Here is a 24811-nt window from a genome sequence, read left to right as displayed (position 1 = left end):
ACCGTGTGAGACGGTTCTGAGGGAATTAAACCAAATCATTCTGGTGACAGACTTGTCACAGACAGACTGGTGACTCAGACGTTTCAGAGGTCCACCAAACCAACATTTGTGATGCTGCAATGCCATTGGTCTGCAATTGCCATTATCCAATCACAGTCTCTGCTGAACCAAAGTCACCAGGGGCCAGTTGTTCAAAAGTAATCTGACCAGATCGGATTGGATCAAATCTTAACCCCCTGGGGTCGGCGCTATCGCCGGCGATACCAGCTCGCTTTTTTTTTATCAGTGTAAAAGAGACTCAAAAATACTCTGTTGACTTTGATTTTCCATAGGAGTTTCATACATCAATCGATCCTGTTAAGTGTGTATTATTTTTGTGTATACTCACAATAAAAACAAAGTGTTGTGCTTTTTGCCAAATAAAGAAAAATAAACATGAAGCGAGTTCTGCCTTCTCTCTGTCAGTTAAGTCCATTCTGAAACGCGTCCGAAAATGAACCATAACTCAGCGAATACTCAGTCAAACAGTCACACAGGCATGAAGCTTGAATTCTCTTCTTTTAAATGAAGTAATTTTTATAAAAAACAAATATTCTCAGTTTATGCAATCTGTATGAAAAGAGCGAGATGTCAGTCGTTCTCATCTCAGCTCATTATTTTTAATGTGACCCCGCCCACGGAGAGCGCGCGCTATTCAAACGCAAATGACTGAGGCAATCCATGTAAACTGTGAACGCCCCCATATCAGCTCGAGAAAACACATCAAGCTTATTCAGATCATTGTACTTGTTTACACAGTCTCGCAGCGCTGTGAGGAATAATACTATAATGGAAAATATACCTCAGAAGTGCTGATATTTCGAGGAGCAACAGATCCTGAGCTATGGAATACTGTAGTAAGTTTTTTTCATTCTCAAGTGAATCGCGTTTCTGTGTGTGAATGAATGAACGTCAGAGATGCGCGCTGTTTACCACAGCTGGCAAAAGACGGTTTAAATTTGAATCGCGTTTCTGTGTGTGAATGAATGTTTCGCTTTTAGCAAACTGTATTGCTATACTGAGTAAAAATCGACTGAAATATGTAGAAATAAAATGTATTTGTATAAGCAACGTATTAAACTGCAAATTAACATTTATATTTCTTATAATAAAAACGAAAGACCTATGTTACAGACATATGAAAGACAACATTTCGTTGATTAGTTTTGGATAGATTATACATTTTTACTGTAAAATATCTGCCACCTCAAATAAGCTTTTGTTTGCCAATTTTTGCTCATATGTTAAATATAGTATGTTTTGTCAAAAATAATCAAATAATATGTTATAGTGTTTATTCCAATGTAGCCTAGGCTATATTCAAGTAATGAATCCTTAACTTTGAAATATGTATGATAAAATGTATACTTTAGTTTTTACAAAGAAAGATTACACTTGAATTGTTGTTGTAATTGTAACCTTTTTAATAAAAAAATAAATATTTACAAGGTAGATGTAAACAAACTATTAAAAGGTAAATATAAGCCTTTTCTTTAAATAATTTTTATTGTGTTTTATTAGTGACAAATTTGGGGAGAGGATAAATATTCCAAAACTGAAAATACTGTATGAGAATTAACTGCACAATTACTAGACATGTTTTCCTTGGATATTAAAGGCCAATTTGCAAGCACAATTTGTGAAAAAAATTATAATAAATTGAGCTGCTTCCAACTTTTGCTCTTGCATTCTTTCTTGTGACACACCTGAATGAATGGCTCATTAAGTATGCGGGCCCCATTGTCTCCTTAGGTGCGAACCACTAAATATGCATGATGGTGTTGGACCCCAAAAACACCTTAGACCCCAGAGGGTTAAAGATGGGTTGTTCTTTTCTAAAAGATAATGCAAAACCATCCAACCATATTTTTTTCATCACCATGTCCCTATGTAGAGATTCAGATTTGGTCATCTGAAAAAGTGTGTATCTGGATAATGGTGATCCAATCCAATTTTGCTTTGAAAAACCGGCCCAAAAATAAGATGGTTGACCTGATCCTGGAAAGCAGAACATGGGATTTTCAAATCCAGATCATTCTGATCCAGATTAAACTTTTTGAACAACTGGCCCGAGTTTATTGTTGCACATCGATGGATTTATTCTGTAAAAGTGTTTCCATTGCAGTTTTAGTCACATATGTTCTTTTCAGATAAAACAATTGTTTGCCTAAATTGAGCGCATGTTTTTTATGTGCATTTGTAAAAATGTTAAAATGTATGCACATTTCCATCCAGCGTTTTTTTAATGCCAAATCCCAAAATTTGCATATAATTAGGTGGATGGAAAAAATGCCACTACACACAGTTAACATGTTTAATGTATCTGTCCACAAAGATGTAGAAGCAAATGACACTTCAGTTCATAGAATTTCCCACTACTGACTTCTGCCCACTATGACAACTTTTGGCGACATTTCCTTCGATGAGACAGCAGAGCGCTGGATGTGACGAAACTCCTTCCACACGGCGGGCAGCGGTGCGGCTTCTCTCCGGTATGAACTCGCTCATGTATTTTCAGGTTCCCTGACTGACTGAAGCTCTTGGCACAATGTGAGCACTTGTAGGGTTTCTCTCCCGTATGGACCTTTCGATGCTCTTTCAGATATTTGGCTCTAGAGAAGCTATTCCCACACACTGAGCACATGTGAGCTTTCTCGCCGGTGTGTATTTTCTGGTGCTCTTTCAGGTAGCCCAGCTGCGAGAACATCTTTCCACAGAAAGAGCACAAGAAAACCTTCTGGTGAATTTTCTGGTGTATCTTCAGGTGCTTGGCTGAAATGAAACTCTTCCCGCACTGGCCGCAGCCGAACGGTCTCTCTCCCGAGTGCGAGTGCTGGTGGTTTTTGAGGATGGTGGCCTGCGTGAAGCTCTTCCCACACTCGTGGCACGTGAACGGTCTCTCTCCGGAGTGAACGCGCATGTGGTTCTTGAAGTGTCCTTTGCGTATGAAGCTCTTGGCACACAGCAGGCAGGTGAAAGGCTTCTCTCCGGTGTGGATTCGGATGTGATTCTCCAGGCTCTCTTTGCGTGTGAAGCTCTTCCCGCAGTGGGGGCAGCTGAACGGCTTCTCCCCGCTGTGCGTTTGCAGGTGCCTCTTCAGATCTGCATTTTTGAAGAAGCTCCTGCCGCACTGTGGGCATCTGAAATCACGCTCTCCGGTGTGGATTTTGATGTGGCTTTTAAGATTCACTTTGAGTGTGAAACACTTCCCACACTGAGGGCAGATGAATGGTGGTTTATTGGCTCCTGTTCTTTTCTGGGAGAAATCGCTTTCGGTCTGTAAACGACTCAATGATTTTTCTCCTGTTATGACCTTCTGAGGTCTCTGATACTGATGATCCTCCTCCACTTCATTCAGTTCTTCACACTCCACCTTCACTTCCGTCAGGTCTAAAATCAGTTCAGACAAATAAAAAACACAAGTGACTCACAGTTTCATGGCAGAAAGCAAGAGGTCAAACAACAGGGCTCCAGATGAACACATAAATTAGTCCAGTGAAAATTACAATAGTCATATTATTATTGTACTGCACCAATACAATCAGTTCAGTCACTAATAATGTTTACTAGGGATGCTTCGCTAATCGATTATCGGCAGATCGGTATATGCCTATAATAAAATTCTATGACTAGATCGATTGTCACTAAATTTTGTCAATCTCACAAACTGTTTACAATTTTTAATGACGTAAAACCATAAAAAGTCGCCGCTAACGCACATGTAAACTGTATACAGATAAGGCTTTTGCTCCATGGTATGATTTGTAACTTCACAAAGCATTAGAAGTAACTCCATAGTAAATCACACATCTTTATTTAGCGCAGGTTGTCTCTGTTCAAACAAGCCACACACAACATGATGATGAGATCTTGAAAAAATCGTCATAGTTTGACATTGACATGCTGATTAGCTAAAGCTATAGGACTTCCGGGATCACGTCACGGCGCGGCGTTTTCCAACATCATTTAAAAGTTCAACCAATGTAAACTTGATCATGGGCACTGTTTTACAGCTGGAGCGCCAGTTTTTCTCAGCAGTGTTGTAACATAAGAGCCTCCAAACATGATCAAAGTTTAAAAAGGTCTTCAACCAAATGAGTCCATGCACTTAACGATACCTTTTTTTTTTTTTTTTTTTGTGCTATAAGTAGGACTGTGAATCTTTGGGTAGACAGAGAATCGATTTGATTCATGATTGATAGGTTTAGGGCTGCAACAACGAATCGATTAAATTCGATTATTAAAAGCATAGATTACGAATTTCATCATCGTTTCGTTGTGTCGCGTGACTACAATAAGCCGCAGAGATTTTTGAGTTTTGATTTTTGAGTGAAAAGAAGTTGAGTTGAGCGCGGAGCGTAGCAGAGCTATGAGGCGCCGGACTGGACAAAAGCGAAGCAAACTCCGCGAGCGACACTGTGCGAGAGAGACCGAGTGTGTCCGAGAGTCCGCGAGCGACAGTACGCGAGAGAAACCGAGTGTGTCAAGAAACAGAGGGGTCCAGAGACGAAAGCAGGTACAGTCTTTTAATGAGAAAATTAGGCAACGCCGCTCAGGCTGATAAACAGAAAATCTCTTCACCAACGGTAACCAAGGGGTACTTCGCTGCTTTTTCTAAAAACAGTAAATGATGATATCAGCCGTAGATCCGGGCGGCTCTTGAGCAGCGAGGACTGGACAACAGGTGAGATGAGGAGCCCTCTGCTACACTCCACGGAGGTAACTGGATACAGCACAGAAGTGGTAAAACACAGCAGCAGATAACGGTAGCTCAAATAGACAATCAGGACTAGACAGGACAGGACAGGACAAAACAGGACAGGACAAAACAGGACAAGACAAGACAGGGAAAAAAACTTCTGAGAAGTCACGGTAGCAGTCTTCAACGTGCATCAAGGTCGAACAATAATCCGACAACACAGACACGAAAGAGAGAGCTAGATATAGCGTAGACAAAAGAGGAAGATAGAGAACAGGTGTGATGAGAAGAGAATGAGAGCCAGCTGATGGTAATGAGAGGAAGAGATAATGGGTGTGTGCGTAAGTGTGTAAGAAAAGAGAAGGTAGGACGTAAAACAACCAGCAGAGGGAGGCAAAGAAAAGAAAAAGAGAAAGAAAGAACCAGGATCATGACAGAGTGTATCTGCGCGCGAGAGAGACTGAGTGTGTCTGAGCATTAGTAAATTGGTACATAGTAATATATAATTACTATATAAGAGGCATGGAAGTTCCATAAGTGGACAACAATATAAATAAAAACAACAATTAAATTCTTACCACTGAATTAGCAGACTGTGATTTGAATCAGATAGACAGAAGATGAAAACACTTTCTTGTCTGTCCCAAGTACCACTACAAAGGGAATATTTTTTCCACAATTTGCAGCACTGAATTTTTCCGTCTTTACTCTAAATGACTCAGAGAAACTTCACTATATGCTCGGAAAGGATGAGCTGCAAAATACCTTACACACCATACCAGGGGCCTGTACCATGAAGGTAGCTGTACAAACTCGGGGTTACAGGATTAGTTTTGAGTTGACAAAACCAAACCGATGCAATCAGGCTTTATTGGTACCATGATGCAGCTCATCGACTTTCTCTGTCAACTCAGGCTTTGATCTTTAAGCTATGATTACTCCACGCGCGCGTGCACATAAAAGAGTGACGTCGACACTGAACAACCAATCGCGGGTAGAGCGAGAGCGATATATTTTTCCGCGGAGGAGCAAGAGATAATCATTCAGAATTACGATGAATTTAAATATGTATTTCAAGCTCGAAACAATACGGTCTCTGCTGCCAAAGCAAGAGAAGACTGTTGAAGAAAGATTGCTGATTGTTAATGTGTAAGTTAAACAAATACGTTCTATATTTATGTAAAATTATGTATATATGTATGTGTAGCCTATACGTGTAATATAGCCTATAGCCTATTTTTATAATATATAAAAATGTGCATGTACTAAGAAAGATTAATATTCATTGATTTTTAGATGCAACCCCAACTCCAAATGTTCTTGGCAGCAGATAAAGACAAAATATAAAAATATAATTCAAAGTGGTGAGTATTTACCACAACCTTTTATTATTTTTGTGAACATTTTATCACAAACACTTGTTTGCAGCAAACAGAAATAAAGAGTTAAATTCAGAAAACCAGAATACACTGGCGGAGGAGTTGGCTCTGAGTAGGCAATAAGGGACGGCCGATTATGGATGGGATTACAGGTGCTGTACAATCTGACCCTGGTGCTGGCTCCTCTAAGCAAGTAACACTGGGTACGTGTGCAATACATTACTACTTTTTTAAGTTTTAAATATGGCCAGGCTGACTGTATGTTCTGCAGTAGAGGGAAATACAATGTCCCTGTTGAAGCCAGCACACATACACACAGTCTCCCACACAGAGGTCAGTATGCAGCAGACAGAACACCAAATATAACCTGCTTTACATTGGCCTATTTTTATTTATTAGGGTGGAGGAAATGAAGACACTCTGTCTGTGTGTTCTCAGACAGTTGCTGATGTGAATGCATTGGGCTTTTTATTATGGCAAATATTTGAATGTGTGGCATAAAAAAGGGACTGGCCCTTACACATCTCTTTTATTGTAGGATTTTTCACAACCTGCCCCAGAAACTGAGGCCTCTGCCTCAATGGCCTTCAGAAGAAATGTGTAAGGATTTAAAACCCTTGACATAAATTACAGTCAGTCCTGTGTTTGTAGGAAGTCCAGGGACTTTTTGTGATTTGATGAGCCTCCAGAAAACTTGTAATGATCATGTTTGTGGTGGAATTATGTTTCAGGTGGAAACAGACTCAGTCAGGGCCCTGTACAAAAGGAGTCTTGAACTAGACTGCACAATAAAGGAGACTTGAACTAGACTGCACAATAAAGGAGTCTTGAACTAGACTGTTCACTAAAGGAGCTGGACTGAGCTGAGGAGGCTAAAAAAAAAAAAAAAAAAAAAAAAAAAAAAAAAAGGAGATCAAACAGCTGGATAAAACTGATCTCAGTATGTGAACTTATTTAACCAAGTACAGATGGTGGACAACCAGAATGAGACTTTTACCGCCGCCGTTCCCGCGGCGGCAAAATTGGGATGTGTATTTGCTGCCTTTTACCGCTGAGTGGCGCTGTAATCACAGACTTTGAAAAGTGTCAGTTTATTCTCTTTATGCCGTAATCTGCCGCGGCAGTAATCTGAGTTGAGGTCACAGATAAATTCAAGATAAATATTGTAGTTAAACGAATTAAAAGTCATTAAATTTAAACAAAGCAGACACACATTAACATTGTGTGCCCAGTTTTTCTATAATTTAGAAAGGGTATGTCAATAGGTTAGGCTACTTTCGTGTTATTTTAATTTGTAGATTTATTAACTGAAACATAACAGTGAAATAAATTAAAATAATTTACCGTAAAATTAAAACATTTTCAGGACTTGCAGTTACTAACCGATGTTAGTCGGTTTAAGCATTCTTTGTTATATTCAGAATTAAATAGGCTTACATGTTGTTATGATTATCAATTGAATTCTTTAATAAATAATCAACCACAATGCCTATTAGGCCTACTGCCGCAGCAAAAATAAACCAGTCGAATTTCAAAGTCGTTCGCGAAATGACTAGGCTATACCGGGTGGCGCAAGTGACAGGGCAAAACAGCAGCAACTGCGGCATTTTAAAAGGTAAGTTTCCTATCTGTTTATTTAAAAAATAATAATAATAAATAAAAAAAACGTGGCGCAAAAAACTTTTTTCATTATTTGAACAAAAATGAGACTGATTGAATATGTAAAAATATAAACAAACAAAGCAGAGAATAAAACAAACTTTTAGGGAAAAAATATAGGCCTATTATGCTACTACAGAATTGGTTAACATTAACGAAAGCAGAACATGTAAAAATCCATTTCAAACAAAATAAAACAAAACAAATTCGTGACCGAGTGGTAGGCTATAACTATTCAACTATTCTATTCAGACGATAGCTCTGTGGTCAATGCATTAACAATAGCCTTTCGGAGCTTCAAACGATCTGAGATCGAATCTCAGTGTAGCCGAGAGTGTTTATGTTTTTCCGTTCTTGACGCTTAAATATGCATCTGTTTATTACATTTACATTTACATTTCATTTAGCTGACGCTTTAATCCAAAGCGACTTACAATTGCTATATATGTCAGAGGTCGCACGCCTCTGGAGCAACTAGGGGTTAAGTGTCTTGCTCAGGGACACATTGGTGTCTCACAGTGGATTCGAACCCGGGTCTCTCACACCAAAGGCATGTGTCTTATCCATTGCGCCACACCACCACCATTATTAAAGTCAATCATCTTGTTTAATTATCAATTGTACATTACAACATAAATTTGCTACATTCCAATTGAGCCGCTTTTTTGTGTGTGTGTGAATCATTCACGAGATTGAGATGACTGACAGTGATACCCGGCCATAGCAACGGTAGACATTTTTCAAAACAGATCGAACAAATCAGAAAAATACTTTCAATACAGTATTGCTTTCAATTAAAAAATAAACAATGAAAATGTAAAAGAAAAAGAAAATTAATTAAGTTTGAAAACCCATCGCACATTTCAAGGTACGAATAAAGTGTCAGTTTATTTATTTAAACAGGGTTGCATCGATAGAGTTTATTCCCATTGTGATGCAAAATAAGAAACACAGAATCTTATTCTTGCAACATTTTAAATTTCTATTGTCAAAGAAATTGCAGCTAAATAAAAAAATTAAAACGGTACAAAACGAAAAAAGTGCAAAGCAACATAAATTAAGAACAGGCATTTTCCTTTGCCCCTCTCGCGCTGGATATTTTTTTAGTAAGTTTGGTCTCCCTCACTGAGCGCGGCGGGTCTTTCTCGAAATTAAGCATTTCAGCGTAAAAAAACACCATACAGCTGATAATACTGTATATGTCGCTGTGTGTCATCCACACAAATCACAAAAGAAAAAAATGTAACAAATAGCTTTTGTTCCTTCAAAGATAAAGCATGCCTTGCTGAATTCACCTTACAATAAAACGAGGTGGGTCGCGAATTAAAGAGCTCTGTATCTGCTAAATTGAAATTGTGTGTGGAAAACCTTTAAATACAATCAATAAAACTACAATATTTATAATTTAATAAGATATAGGGCCTACATATGGACTTTTGGAGATTTTGAGATTAATCCTTAGAAGAATTTAGCCTTTGCCTGCTCATCAGGCTGGCTCCGACACTCTCCATATGAAAGACGGAACATTAACACCTCTGTCCTGCACCCCCACGATAAAGCAACTATTGCCTTCTCCAACCCCCCCCCACAGGCTAGCTGAGTTTGCAAAACAAAACAAAGAGTTTGCCACTCGTCGTGGTGTGCCAAAACACTTAATTATAAACTTAAATATTTCAAAACAATCTCAAAACGCTTTGTGACATTTTGAAAAGCCGTGGATGCATTACTGCCACTGGAACCAACGGCACTTGGTGTTTTAAGCCCCCAACGGCGCCTTCCAGGCAGCGAGGGGATGGGTAGGTTTTAGGTTGGGGGTAGGGTTAGTTGCCTCTAAGGAGCCATTGGGGGCTTAAAACACCATCGAGCCCCATGAACGCAACAGAATACTGGGTCTGATTTTATTGTTTGTCGTTTAAACGTCATATATATATACAAATTTTAACAGAACTGCTTTTGAAATTACGATTGGAATTATTATAGGCTACAGAAGTAAAGTCATTGCATAATATTTGTTCCTTAGTGTAAAATGGAAATGCATGGTGATTTTATTTTGTAAATAGCTATAAGCAAAAAACTATGTTTTAGAACTAGACAAATCTCTCTGCATCAACAATAGACTATAAAATGCATTAATAGGCTAATATAAAAATATCAATAGTCTAAGTTAGTTCGGGATTCGAACCCGTGTCATCTAAATGATCGTAACGTAAGTTCAACCACTCGGCCACGATTCACTCGTTGCGACCTGGCCTAATGTTCCAGTGTCTGTTCGCTCACACGAGCGAGAAGCGCTCTTCATTCAAATGAACGCGCCGCCGCGTTTGTCGAACACTAATTCAACATGCCAGAATAAAACCTGGCTTTAGAACAATGCATAGCGCCACTCGTCGTGGTGTGCCAAAAAATTTACAATAATTTAGTTTAATTTATTTCAGTGTTAATGTTTGAGTTAAAAAAAATTCTCTACAAATTATATTAACACAAAGTCGGCTATAAGAGTCCTTTATAGGCTACGTAAAAAAGCAAAGGGCTTACAGTCTTAACATTTAGGCTACTTTGCTTAAATTCGATACATTTATTTTCAGTAGGGCCTAATAAATTTGTAGGGATGTAATTTCAGTAGGCTATGCTTTACCAACGCTATGTATTCAATTAAAGTTCCAAGAGGTCTGGTCTCTATATTTCCTTCCCAGCTGACACTAATATGCAAGTGCACAGCAAAAATCACAACTTGTGCTTGCTGCGAACGCAAGTTTTTTAAGGTGTCTCAACAGTCTACCCTACAGTGTGAATTCGTTACAAGGTTTCATTTAATTAAATTAATGTGCAGCAATTTGTACAAATAGAGTCTATAGGCCTACTATACTGTTGTAGCCATTAAATAATCTCATTTAGTATCATATTTGTTAAAATATTTAATATTTAATAAGTAAGAGAAGCAAATATAACAGACACTAATCATGGAGGCGCCCGCGCGGTCACTTGCATTGCACGTCAGCTGGAGCGCATCTCATCCTCCTAACTTAACGAAACTCAGCGTATGCCTCACACAGACATGATAAATACATAAAATACACAGAGCTTGAAATGTCTTCAAACGAAATAATTCAAAACGAAAAGAAAAAGGCTACTCTCTGATTATGTCTTTATGTGCATTTCTCTCTAGGTGCGTTCACTACAAATATGGCGATCGTCAACTTCATCTTTGCAGTCGACACTGTCAGAAAACACTTGATTATTGATAAAAATCAATGCACGCATCACCGGATTTACAAATACACATCTTGCTTGTTGCACGCACACATATTATGTCGAAAAAACGAAATATTATGTTGAAATAACATTATTATTAATAATACATCTTTTAGAATATTTGATTAAATGCTGATTGTTGCGCTTGTTCAATTTAATAAAATTAAAACTTTAATTGTGATAATTAAAATAATTGAAAATTAAATAGCCTATTTAGTGGCCAAGTTTTGCTAATTTATTATATAGGCTATTATATGCCTATTGCCTATATTAAGTAGGTCATATTAAGACAAGGCATATATTAAGTTATTTTAGCTGTTATGAGAAAAATAAATATAACGAAATCTAAATCTAATAAATCTAAAACAATATTCAAACGCCAGTTCAACATGCCAGAATAAAACCGGATTTTTGAACAATGCGTAACGCCACTCGGCCTGGTGTGCCAAAACACTACATTTTAAACTTCAATGTTTAATTCAAAACAATCTCAAAACGCGTTGTGACATTTTTTTAAAGCAGTAGCCTAGCCTATAAGGGCATTGAAACCAGGATCTTAACTAAAACGCGTTCCGCGTAATCTCTCAAAAATTATGCCACACTACTCCATGTATTTTTTTTTTTTTAAGGACTGCTTTTGAAATCACTATAAATTACAATGCAATTGTATCGCTCACCAGAGCTCTTCATTTATCTAATTCCTCAATAGAATAGTAAAAATATTCAGCGTCATTGCTCCTAATATCGTCTCTATTTTTAACTTTTGATTCTATTTTTTTCAGTTCTAAAATTGATTCTATCTTCGGTTCTATTCTGTTGTAGCCTTATAGGCCTATTTATATATATGAAAAATATGCCTATTAGGCTTAAGGTTTTATATTTAACCCACTTACATTTTAAAATACGGCAGTTGCTGCTGTTTTGCACAATGTCCCTTTGCGCCACCTGGCGGTCATTTTGGGAACGACTTTGAAATGCGGCTGGTTTATTTTCGTCGCGGTGATTTCGCCGCGGCAGCTGGCGCGGCGGTATTAGGCATTCTGGTTGTCCACCATCTGTAACACTTTAGAATGAATATTTATTAATGCAAATTTGTCTTGCTCTCTTTCTCCTTCCCATCCCACAAAACCAATAAAACAGTTTGAGACCTATCTGCAGTTTCAATGTGCTTTTATTAAGTGTAATATTGTATGGTGATTGCATCTACATCTGCACCAGCTGGGTGGTCCGCTCTGGTGACTCTGAAGCGCCAAACACAGCTGAAATGTGCATTTAGGATGCCAAAGGTCATCTCTATCTTCACTCTGGTTTTACTGAGGGCCACACTGAAGCGGTGCTGTGGCCCTGTCTGAGGGTCATGATAGGGGGTTATTGTGTAGGTTTTTCTATCTCAGTTCAAATTAAGTGTTTTGTACTGTACCAAATTTAACTTGCTTTCCTCAATGCGCTGACACAAAGACTCATGGAAAATTCGTGAGTCAAGCACTGGAGCCAGGCCATTTGGCATCCAAACTTGTGATCATACGTTCATGACCACCACAAGTCGTCTGTAGATGAAATGTTTAGTAGATCATTGTTATATCTGTTAATGTTACTATTAATTTAAAGATTCATCTCACAGAAAATAATCATCTCACATATCCACATCATGTCTACCTGAACATTAAGGCTGTGATAGGATTTCCTATTAACATAATCTGCCTCATGTTCCCCTAGAGCAGTGGAGATTGGAGCAATAGACTGCATACATGTTGCAATGACTCTAGGGAATCATATCATAAGATTAGCAGAATAATAATAAAAAAGATTTAAAATAATTCTTAACATGTATTGTATAGTACATTTGTGAAATTTGCTTTTTGAAAAAAAAAAAAAAAAAAAATTTTGTCACCCTATCAATATATCTTACCGGCAATTTTATAGAAGCCCTCTTTTATGGACATGGTCGATAAATGTCCGGGGAACACTAATAATGAAACTATTCATGTACTCCTGCAGAGCGACCTTGCGAATGGTTCGACAAACCGTGTTTTCCCCTAGCTTCTGTGCGTCAGCCACCGTGCAAGTATGTACCACTTGCAAAAAAACGCAACGCAATATTTGCGGTACAGTAGTGCATGAATTCGATGTGTTAAATTCTTTATGTACGGCTCAAGAAGTTCGCAAAGATAAGACATTCCTTCCGCGGAAAATCTGTATCTTTCATACAAATAACTATCAGGAAAGGCAAGGGGATTTTGTCTGGCTAAAAACTCTTTCTTTACGAAGTGCTCGTCTAATAATTTGCACTGAGATGTCACAGGATTTGGAAGAAAAGGTGAAGTCATTGCAACAGACACTGGGAATAAGTTACGTCACCTATATGTTTCTTTGCTCTCAGCTGATTGGTCAAACTTCAGTCTGAGATCTCGAATCCAGAACATAACCTGCCCCGGAGCAGGTTAGCCGTGCAGCGTAAGATACCATGGCAACGAACACCGATTAAAGCCAAGCTACTTTCATAGTACCTAAAACCCAGGGTTGGCGGAAACTAAACTGAAACATAGCTGGCTAGCCACCTAAACCGGCTTCATGGTATAGGCCCCAGGTGGTCAATCCATTGTATTTGTTTTTATTGTTTTTATTTTATTTAATATTGTATTTATATTTTATATACATTGTATTTATAATTAATATTAGGATAGACCAGAGATATTATCTTCTGTTATAATTATTATTATTGCTATTATTATTACCTATTATCCGACTGCGCGAGACTTGTCTTTTGTGTGCATGTGCTTGTCAAATAATGTCAAACATTTTGTTAAAGATTATAACATCTTTAACAAAAAACAAAAAAACAAGTTTGTGAGTGTGTGCGTCTGTGAGTGTAGTGTAGAGAACAAGTTCTGACGTTCAAACAAATCCTGTTAAGTTTTCTGATTTGTATTTTTCTTAATTTTTTATGTTATTATTTATTGTTCTGACAGCTCAGGTCCCTGTAAACAAAATATACATCTTTTTGTGCACTTTATTTAAAAAAAAGCCTATATATTTGGCAGATGTAAAGCATGTGTTTGTTTGTTGTGTTTTTTTTATTACTTTAACAGCTCAGGGATGTTCAAGGAGCAACCTGTTTGTGCACTTTGCACTGTGAATCAGTTCTGTTTTTGAATAAAGGGTTGGAAATGATTTTTTTTATTTTTTTATTATCCGATTCATCGATTAATCGAAAAAATTATTGACAGATTAATCGATTATTAAAATAATCGTTAGTTGTAGCCCTACATAGGTTTTCGATTCGATTCAAGAATGATTTTTGCAAATTCAGACCGATTCTGCATTTTTATATATGCATTCATAGGATTATTGAAATGCTTCCCCCACTGTGTCTTTAGCCGCTTTCCGACCAAGTAGTTACAGGAACTTAGTTCTAGGAACTGTCCACTTCTAAACAGTTCTAAGAACTACTCTCCCCCAAACTCAGTTTTGCTGTTTGCGTTCGCACTGGCCAAGTGGCCATAGGAACTGGTAGGAGGGGTAAGGGCGTAACGCAAGCACGGCGACTTTTATTTTGACGGCGTGACGGACCTTTATTTTGGCGGCGCTGAGAACGCCAGAGCAAACAATGCTCACATTCTCTGTGTTTATTAGTTAGCGATCTGTCTAACAGTACTGTTTAATATGTTATTAGATAGAACTGTTATAGAAAGTAGACAGTATATGAAAAAAAGGTTATTAGCCTATGCCGTGTGGTTGATGTCCAGTGTTGCTAGCTGGGCAGATAAACATAATCATGTTTGGCTTGGTCCCCTCAAAGTTGTGTTGGATTTTCTCTTCAGCATAAAGGTTTAGAGACCCATCTATCACTGTTTTCCATGTTTGTATCTAGTTTCTGGAGTAAATATATAGGCTATAATCTGTGTGTTTACATATAGCTGTTTTAAAAATGGCAGGTGCTGGTGTTCCGCGTGCGTTCGGTCAATCAGCGTACACTAACGTCACGGGTAGTTCCTATAGTGCTGGTTTAGACCCTACTCTGAAGTAGGACCTAAATTAGTTCCTCCAAATGGAGTTCCTAGAACTAAAGTCGTTCCTAGTTCCTGCAGTGCGAACACGCCGACATCCGGGTACTTTAGCCAATAGTTCCAGGAACTGTGAAAAGGTTCCTCCGGTCGGAAAGCGGCTTTTGTCAGGGTGTGAATTACACAGCGGCCTTCAGGGGGGTCATAAAGTGGGGACAAAAACAAAAAATTGTCCATAGTTAATGTTAGTTCATGTTAGTTTTTAGTGATGCTATTATTATTAACTTTATTTTAATAGCCTATAAATTGGCATTTGTATAAATTTACATAAACCAAGATTTAATAAGGCTTTAAAAGTATTGTTAGTTGCTAACTATTGTGTAGGATATTGTTAAAGGATACACAACATTATTAAAGTGTTCCTGGTATTAAATATGCTTCCATGGAGAGACTACCTAAAAATATCATGCACTTTCCCAACTAAACCTAAACTATCTTTTCCTCATGGAATAGTAAGAAAAGCCCTCTTTGTTCTCTTTACACAGAACATTTCCTTATGATTCTGAAAGAAAACGCGCCGAGTGTCTACTTTTGCTATAGTAAGAACGCAACATTAATGTGCATAAGATAAACCACAGGCTCTTATTTCAGTGTTATGAATGTTGTAGTTATTTCAGCAGTTTCCTTTGTACATTCAGTTTAACGTCATTAAGTTCAATTTAATTTATCATTCATGATTCATCGGAACTGTGCGTATGCATTTTAGACACCTATTATTTGTCTGCTCTTTCCATGCAATAAATGCACTCCCTTGAATAAGTGGGGTTTTACTTCAGCTCTTCAGGGCGGGTAATGTCAATGGCATGACCCATTTCCGTAAAACTTCAGCATTTTATCTTAAAGAAAATAACGGTGACGTTTCCACGCAACGAAAGCATTTTATTTCATAGTGCCCACGCAATGACTTGGCAGCATTATCAATGGCTTGAGCGGTTTGATATTTATGCCGATTTATTGTCTGTTTTAGTGCTTTTTCATAAAAAAATGTTAATACAGTTAACACCTTTAAATATTAAAATGTATTAAATTCTGTAAATAACAATATACATACAGTATCTCACAAAAGTGAGTGCACCCCTCACATTTTAGCAAATATCTACTCAAGGGACAATACTATAGAAATGAAACTTTACTGTCCTCTGAAAATAACTGAGTACAATTCTCTCATACTGACCCCTGGATGTTCAACATGGCTCCTCATGGCAAAGAACTCTCTGAGGATTTGAGAATTAGAATAGTTGCTCTCCACAAAGATGGCCTAGGCTATAAGAAGATTGGTAACACCCTGAAACTGAGTTACAGTACAGGCCAGGGTCATACAGAGGTTTTCCAGGACGGGTTCCACTCAGAAGAGGCCTCGCAAGGGTCAATCAAAGAAGTCGAGTCCTCGTGCTGTGCGTCAGGTGCAGAAACTGGCTTCAAAAAAACAGACGCATGAGTGCTGCCAGCATTGCTTTAGAGGTTGCAGAAGCGGGAGGTCAGCTTGTCAGTGCTCAGACAAATACGCCGTACACTGCAAAAAGTCGGTTTGCATGGCCGTCGTCCCAGAAGGAAGCCTCTTCTACATTTACACTACATTTACACTACAGGCCAAAATTTTGGAAACATTACTATTTTTAATGTTTTTGAAAGAAGTTCCTTCTGCTCATCAAGCCTACATTTATTTGATCAAAAATACAGAAAAAAAATTTAATATTGTAATATATTATTACAATTTAAAATAATTGGTTTTCAATTTATTATACTTTAAATTATCATTTATTTCTGTGATGCAAAGCTGAATTTTCAGCATCATTACTCCAGTCTATCACATGATCCTTTAGAAATCATTCTAATATGAGGATTCATTATCAAAGTTGGAAACAGTTCTGCTGCTTAATATTTTTTCATAACCTGTGATACTTTTTTAGGATACTTTGATGAATAAAAAGTAAAAAAAGAAAAAAAAGAAGCAAATGTTTTAAAAATAGAAATCTTTTGTAACAACAATATTAGGGGTGTAACGCTATTCAAACCGAACCGGAAAACCGCGATACAACAGCCACGGTTCGAACCGCGATACTCTCATGTCGAACCGAACGCGCCCCGCCCCCTGCTGACCCGGCCCAACTCTACTTCACTTTGTCACAAATCTATTTTTTTCTTCCTTGACATTTGATTAAATAGTAATTAATGACTACACTTTTAACAACTAATAAGAGCTGTAGTTTTACTAAATAGTATTATAATATTATTATTTACTAAATAAAGTGCATGTCACGTGATTTGGGTGATCGATCACGCTCGGGAGTTTACATACGCACTTCAGGATGGCAACTCCGTGGCATATTGAGATTGAAGACCCTCCGGTCACATTTACGTCTCCTGTGTGGGCAAATTTTGGTTTTCCAGTGGACTACAATAATGGAAATCGTGTCATAGACAAAACGCGCGTCGTCTGTCGTAAGTGTTTCACAAAAGTTGCTCATACGACGGGAAACACTTCTAACATGCAAGCGCATCTCCGGAGACATCATCCCGACATTGATATCAGCAGCACACGTAAGAGACCTCAAAAACAGGAAACTCTTCCTACTGCCTTTAGAATTAAGCTACAGGCCGACTCAGACCGTGCTCAAGCAATTACCAAGGCAATTGGTGTTTTCATGGCGCTGGATATGTGCCCATTTTCAGTTGTTGAGAACGACGGATTCACGCATTTGCTACGTGTGTTAGAGCCCAGATATCAACTACCGAGCCGACCGCATTTTAGTCAGAATGTTTTGCCTCAACTTTACAACAAAGTGAAAGCCAAACTGGTGGAGGACCTGAGCAACGCAAAATTCATTGCTTTAACTACAGACGGGTGGACCTCCCGTGCAACTCAGTCCTTCATCACGATCACGGCGCACTATATTACCGACAACTGGGTAATTGCAAATCCCGTTTTCAGACACGCGCTGTCTATGAAAGCCATACAAGTGATCATCTGTCGGAAATACTACAGGGAGCTGTAGCTGAGTGGAAAATTGACAGCAAGCCTCTCACCTGAGAATGTGGACATGATGGTATTTTTGAAGAAGAATTTAACATTTTAATTTAACATTTTAGATGTATTATTAATTTTATTTTATTAGACCAGTTTATTTCTGACTCAGTGGAGGCATTTATTTCATTTTAGTTGACTCAGGTGTGCTAACTGCTCTAAAGAAAACGTGAAGCCAATGTATAAAGTTAAGTTAATAAAGATAAAGTTAATAAGTTAAATTATTGTTGTTGTTGTTTTTATTAAAGGGTTAGTTCACCCAAAAATGAAAATTCTGTCAGTAATTACTCACCCTCATGTTGTTCCAACCATGTAAGTCTTTCGTTCATCTTCGGAACACAAATTAAGATGCGCCAGGACGCATGCGCGAGAACTGAGCTTAAATACTCCCAAGGAGTGAGCAGTCAGTAACAAGTAGTAGTAGAAGAAGAACGCCGTAAGCTCAGTTCTCGCGCATGCGTCCTGGCGCTCCCGTGAACTCTCGTCAGAGGCCCACATTGAAGAACACTAATAGTTGGATAAAGTCGTTATTTTTGTTGTTTTTCCGCACAAAAAGTATTGTCGTCGCATGATAAACTTAATGTAGTGCCACTGTAGTTACTTGGACTATTTTAACGATGTTTTAATAACTATTCTGGGCCGGTGAGTTTCGGTCACACTGGAAGCCTATGGAGGAGTCAAAATTCTGTCAGATTTCATCAAAAATATCTTAATTTGTGTTCCGAAGATGAACGAAAGACTTACATGGTTGGAACAACATGAGGGTGAGTAATTACTGACAGAATTTTCATTTTTGGGTGAACTAACCCTTTAAGTTAAAAGTGAATCTAGTGTTATTATTGCTGGTGCCCTGCCATGAACCCTGCCCCCACAGCAAACCGAACCGAACCGAACCGTGGCTCCAAAACCGTGATATGTACCGAACCGTGGCATTGGTGTATCGTTACACCCCTAAACAATATACACTACTGGTCAGTAATTTGGGGTCAGTAATTTTTTTTCTTTCTTTTTTTTAAATAAATAAATAAATCAGAATATTATACTGATTTCTAAATGATCATGTGATAGACTGGAGTAATGATCCTGAAAATTCAGCTTTGCATCACAGACATAAATGATAATTTAAAGTATAATAAATTGAAACCAATTATTTTAAATTGTAATAATATATCACAATATTACTTCTTCTTTTTTCTGTATTTTTGATCAAATAAATTGATGAGCAGAAGAAACTTTCAAAAACATTAAAAATAGTAATGTTTCCAAACTTTTGGCCTGTACTGTACATTTAGTCATTTAGCAGACGCTTTTGTCCAAAGCGACTTACAAATTAGGACTAAATTAAAGGGATACTTCACCTCTGGAAAGATGAATGTGTATTTAAAATGGGTAATTTATGTAGAAGAAATGTGAAATTATTTTTGAATTTGGAGCTTTCTAGACTGAGAAAAGCCAGAAAAGGTATTTTTGGCTCATGTGGATGATGTCCGGGATGCCCAAAATGTCCGGGATTCGGCTTTAGCGTTCTACAGACGCCATTCATCATGTTTACTGTGGCGAGCAGGACGAGACTGAGGGGTCGCGGGAGAACGGGCCGGTGGCGTGATTACTGATGAGCGACACCTGTGAGACGCACCGGTCTTGTATCTCTCAGCGGGAATCTTCTTAGCAATGTTAAAACGCACATCAACCGATCACTTGTTTAGCGTTCATGTAAACACTACATTCAGATTCACCAATCGGAATGAATTCAGTTAGACTGAAACAAAAGGTGTGCATGTAAACGATGAATGGCGACTGCAGAAAGTAAAAGCCGAATCCCGGACATTCTGGATGATCTCGACGGCCAGACATGTCCGGGAAAAAGTGGATGGTAACCCCTACTACTCAGCTTTCTCCACAGAGCAAGAGCCTGCTAGCTTAGCTTCCAAAGAAAAGATGGCTGACACTGTGTGTACATTCGGTGAGTGAGATCCCTCTATGGGCGGGTTGAAGACATGCGGGATGAGCTCCTCCTACTGGCTGGAGTCTCTCGCCTCTGGCCAAAAAATCCTCTGATGACGCAAAATGACTTTTGCATCATCAGAGGATTTTTTCCAGGCAAAAAATACTTAAATCTCTCGTCTGGAAAGCACGGTAATTCGAAAATACTACAGGTTTCTACTAATACAAAGCTTAATGCTAAATCCTGAAGTATCCCTTTAAGCGAGTCATCGTGAAGAGGCAAGAAACAACGCAAGAAGTGCTCAAAATACGAAGTTCAGGCATTGTTCAGAGTAGCATAAGCCTGATAAGCGAGGATTTAAAGGAAAAAGGAGAATTTTTATTATTTTTTTTAGGTTAAGTGCTCACGGAAGAGATTAGTTTTCATCTGTCTTTTGAATGTTGTCAGGGATTCTGCATTCCGGATGAGGGTGGGGAGATCATTCCACCAGCATGGAACTGTGAATGAGAATGTTCTGGAAAGTCATTTTGTGGCTCTCTGTGATGGAACCACGAGTCGTCACTCATGGACTGATCGTAGGCGTCTGGTAGGGATGTAGACTCATAGGAGTGAGTGAAAGTAGGAGGGAGCTGAACCTGTGACAGATCTGTAAGCAAGCGTCAATGCCTGGAACTTGATGCGAGCAGCGAGAGGTAGCCAGTGCAGAGAGATTAACAGAGGAGTGACGTGGGCCCTCTTGGGCTCGTTGAAGACAAGACGAGCTGTAGCGTTCTGGATCATTTGTAGAGGTTTAGTTGCACATGATGGAAGTCCAGCCAGAAGAGCATTGCAGTAGTCAAGCCTAGAGATGACCAGGGCCTGGACGAGAAGTTGTGTTGCATGCTCAGTTAGGAAAGGCCTGATCTTCCTGATGTTGTGCAGTGCAAACCTGCATGATCGAGCTGTCTTTGAAATGTGATCTGTGAAGGTCAGCTGGTCATCCAGTATTACTCCAAGATTTCAAGGAGAAGCTGTCGTGCTGCCAGTTGTGCTCTCTAACCCTTATAGCGAGACTTAGGAGTCTCTGCTACCGTTTGCACTCATCTTGCAGATCAACACTGAGAAGCGGGATGGTTGCCTCTTTTTTTTTTTTTTTTAGCATGTAGGCCTATGTTTGCATTAAAAGTACCATTTTGGCAACGAGAACGTTTCTGAGCCAAATGAAGATAAAGATGTGTTCTGTTGATTGGCGTGTTTATTGAACCAATCAGATAAGAGTAAATCAAGAGTCAGCGAGAAGCTCATTTGATTGGCTACATTAAGAAGGTGGACCCGCTCTCCTCTTCGCACTTGCAAAACTCAGTGAGTGAGAGAATCGTGCCAAAACTGGAAGCGCAGGTTAAAGAAAGACGCAACTGTACAAATCGGGTTATTTCGGGATCTTTTTTGCCTCAGGCACAAAAGAAGTAATTTAGACATTTGCAACAGTTTCTTTTTTTACACAAAGTTTGATTTTACACAATTCATTTTTTTAAGTTTTGCAGTTCCTGACTCGCTTGCAAATTGCTGTTCACAGGCTTGCAATGCTTTTGGCCGTATTTGTGTGCAAAAAACGTGCCAAAAGTGTAAGTGCGGAAAAATACAAGTCAGAAGAATACAGATCCTATTTATTTTGCGTTAGCATGAAGCTGCAGTTTCACAATACATGAATTACACTTACGAATAACAGTAAAATGCTGCAAATATTTTTTTTCTTACACATGAAAGGCGATTTACACCTTTACAAATCTTCGGTTGCGCATGCAAATTTAATTTACGCTTGCAATCTTATGTACACTTTCACAAATCACGCATGCGATTCTTTATGACATTATATTACCTTCACACAAGTCTCTACTGCTCACCAAGGCTGCATTTATTTGATCCAAATTACAGCAAAAACAGTGATATTGTGAAATATTTGTACAATTTAAAATAAATGCTTTCCATTTATATATAATTTAAAATGCAGTTTATTCCTGTAATCAAAGCTGAATTTTCAGCATCATTACTCAAGTCTACAGTGTGACATGATCCTTCAGAAATCACTCTAATATGATGATTTGATGCTCAAGAAACATTTATGATTATTATCAATGTTAAAAACAGTTGTGTAAAAAAAAAAAAAAAATCAGGATTCTTTGATTAAAAGTTCAAAAGAACAACATTTATCTGAAATAGAAAGATTTCGTAACATTATAAATGTCTTCTTTACTGTCACTATTGATCAATATAAGTCATCCTCGTTGAATAAAGTATTAAAAAAAACAGTTCTTACTGAACCCAAACTTTTGAACGGTAGAGAATTATGTTACAATAGATTTCTATTTCAGATAAATGCTGTTGTTTTGAACTTTCTATTCATCAAAAAATCCTGAAAAAAATGGTAAAACTCAAAAAACTGTTATCAACATTCATAATAATAATGTTTTTTGAGCATCAAATGAGCATATTAGAATTATTTCTGAAGGATTATGTGAAACTGAAGACTGGAGTAATGATTTACATCAATAAATTGCATTTAAAAATATATATCCAAATAGAAGTCTGTAAATAGTCCAATGAATAAATAAAAACGTTCTCTTTAAGTTTTCCAAATTGGCAAAAAAAATTAAGTAACCTTCTTGTGTGCAGATAATGTACAATAATGTCTAAATCAAATGTGCGAGTGACGCTATACATCATTTCTGGGCTCGTTTTATAATGATCATCTGCTTTAAAATAAAGATATGCCATTTGTTTAAGCACCAGAACACAACAAGATGCAAAGAGATAATTCTGAAAGAGCGACACGAGATGCTAAAAAACATTGTATTCATTGTATTGAGGGTTTTTAAAGACAAACACTCACTATACATAAAGAGTGAAACAAATGTGATTATAAGTAATTGAAAGAAAAATGCTCCAGTGATTTTCATCAAACAGTCATTAATGAAGAGTGAAGAATGATCACCGACCTCTCTGTTCCTCAGTTTCTTCATCTTTCTCTCGGCATGTTTCTGCATCACTCGTGTCTTCACTCTCCTCTTTAATAAACTCCATCTTTACAATCGTGTCACTCGTTCTTCTTTTACACCTGGAAACTGTTGGAGCAGAAAGTCATTATTAGTATTTAGCGCTGAATTCATCATACGATGTTCACATGGCCCTCATGAACATTAAAAAGGTGTGTGACGTGAGAGGATATGAACCATAAACTCACAGCATGATTGTGTGAAATAACACTGAACCTCTCTGAAAACCTTTAGAAAGCTGTTCAAAGCACTGATGCCACTGTATTAAGACTTGCAGTGTTTCTATTATGACATGTGGTTACATATTCAGTATTGTTAGTTTTGTATATGAATGATAAAACTCTTTTTTTTTATACAATTTTTTAAGTTATACAAACATATCCAATAAAAAAAATCATCTACTATCACTGTAATGTCATGTTTCTCTCTTGATTTCCACTATTGTCAGCGTTACACATATGTGTCCTTGGAATTAATAATAACAAAGATCTATATATTACATTTACAGAACAAATACAATGACTGAATGAATTTTAAATGAAATCTTATTTCTAAACTCAGTATTGTACTCTCGTGTTTATGGACGACTTTATTTATGCTGAAAATAAACATTCCGATATCAGACAGCACGGTTCAGTATTTTGGCACTTTCTATATCTATATTCAGCACACATACTGCCGCCATAAAGAGATATTTTAGCGGAGAAACCACGACAATCAGATCAGGCTAGCACTCACTGGCTTTACCAGAGCTGTCATAACTACTGTCGGATCATTAGTATAGCAGAGTGTTTAAACTACTGTAAATCATACACAGTTACCGTTACTCCCGCTTTCCTCTCGCAGTCTATGATCATAATATCTGGAGAGTCTGAGCTCATTCATCAATGGCCGTTGCTCCGCTGGCGCGTGACACCCGGAAGTGCACAATCTGCTCACAGGCGCGCGCTTCTACTGTCAGCTTGATTTGAGCCAATCAGACAAACCCGCTTTGTTTAAGATGCACCAAGTGCTACTTGCTACTGCAAAAGGTTTTATTTTTTACATTAAAACAGTTAATCACATGGAATAACTCTATAGACACTTTAGTTTTATAGAAATAATTGTATTCTACATAAGTGCAGTCACATAGGCTATGACTAAACGAGTGACTGATGATGATGATAATAGCGATGTAGGAACAACACATACACTATCTTAAAAAAAAAAAAAAAGATTTGTACGCTCACGAGGCTGCATTTATATATTCAAAAAGCAGCAAAACCAGTAAATAGTCTTACATTATAAATAAAGGATTCTATTGTAATATATTGCAAACTGTAATTTAGTTATTCCTGTGATGAAAGCTGAGTTGTCAGCATCGTTACCCCAGTCTTTAGTGTCACTTGTATGACAGTTTGGCCAGAAATGATATCTGAGTTTTCCATGTGGAAATCGTGATGCTACATTCAAAAGTTTGGATTTATATTTTTAAATACTTTTCAGTAAGGAGGCATTAATAATCAAATGTGAAAGTAAAGACAGTGTTACAAAATATTTATATTTAAAGCTTAAATAATAACAGATAATAACTGAGCACCAAATCAGCGTATTAGAATGATTGGTAACACTTTACAATAAGGTTAATCAGTTAACATTAGTTAATGTGTTTACTAACATGAACTAACAATGCTATTATTCTTTTTTTATTATTATTATTCTGCTATATATCATTCTT

The 24811-nt window shown here is 37.7% G+C and overlaps 1 protein-coding gene across 1 annotated transcript; it reads right to left on the bottom strand.

Annotated features, from left to right (window-relative positions):
• Window positions 1-1558: 1558 nt before the first annotated feature.
• Window positions 1559-24027, bottom strand: LOC311292546 (uncharacterized protein). Its single transcript, XM_084412270.1, has 3 exons — window positions 23916-24027; window positions 23038-23163; window positions 1559-3429 (listed from the first exon to the last, which is right to left on the bottom strand). The coding sequence occupies exons 1-3, from the start codon at window positions 23977-23979 to the stop codon at window positions 2432-2434; spliced, it is 1188 nt and encodes a 395-aa protein (XP_084268396.1). The 5' UTR covers window positions 23980-24027; the 3' UTR covers window positions 1559-2431.
• Between the last annotated feature and the right edge of the window lie 784 nt (window positions 24028-24811).

This window comes from Rutilus rutilus (genome assembly GCF_951802725.1).
Source record: "Rutilus rutilus genome assembly, chromosome: 6".
Classification (NCBI taxonomy): domain Eukaryota; kingdom Metazoa; phylum Chordata; class Actinopteri; order Cypriniformes; family Leuciscidae; genus Rutilus; species Rutilus rutilus.
This window is presented reverse-complemented; position numbering and strand designations above follow the sequence as displayed.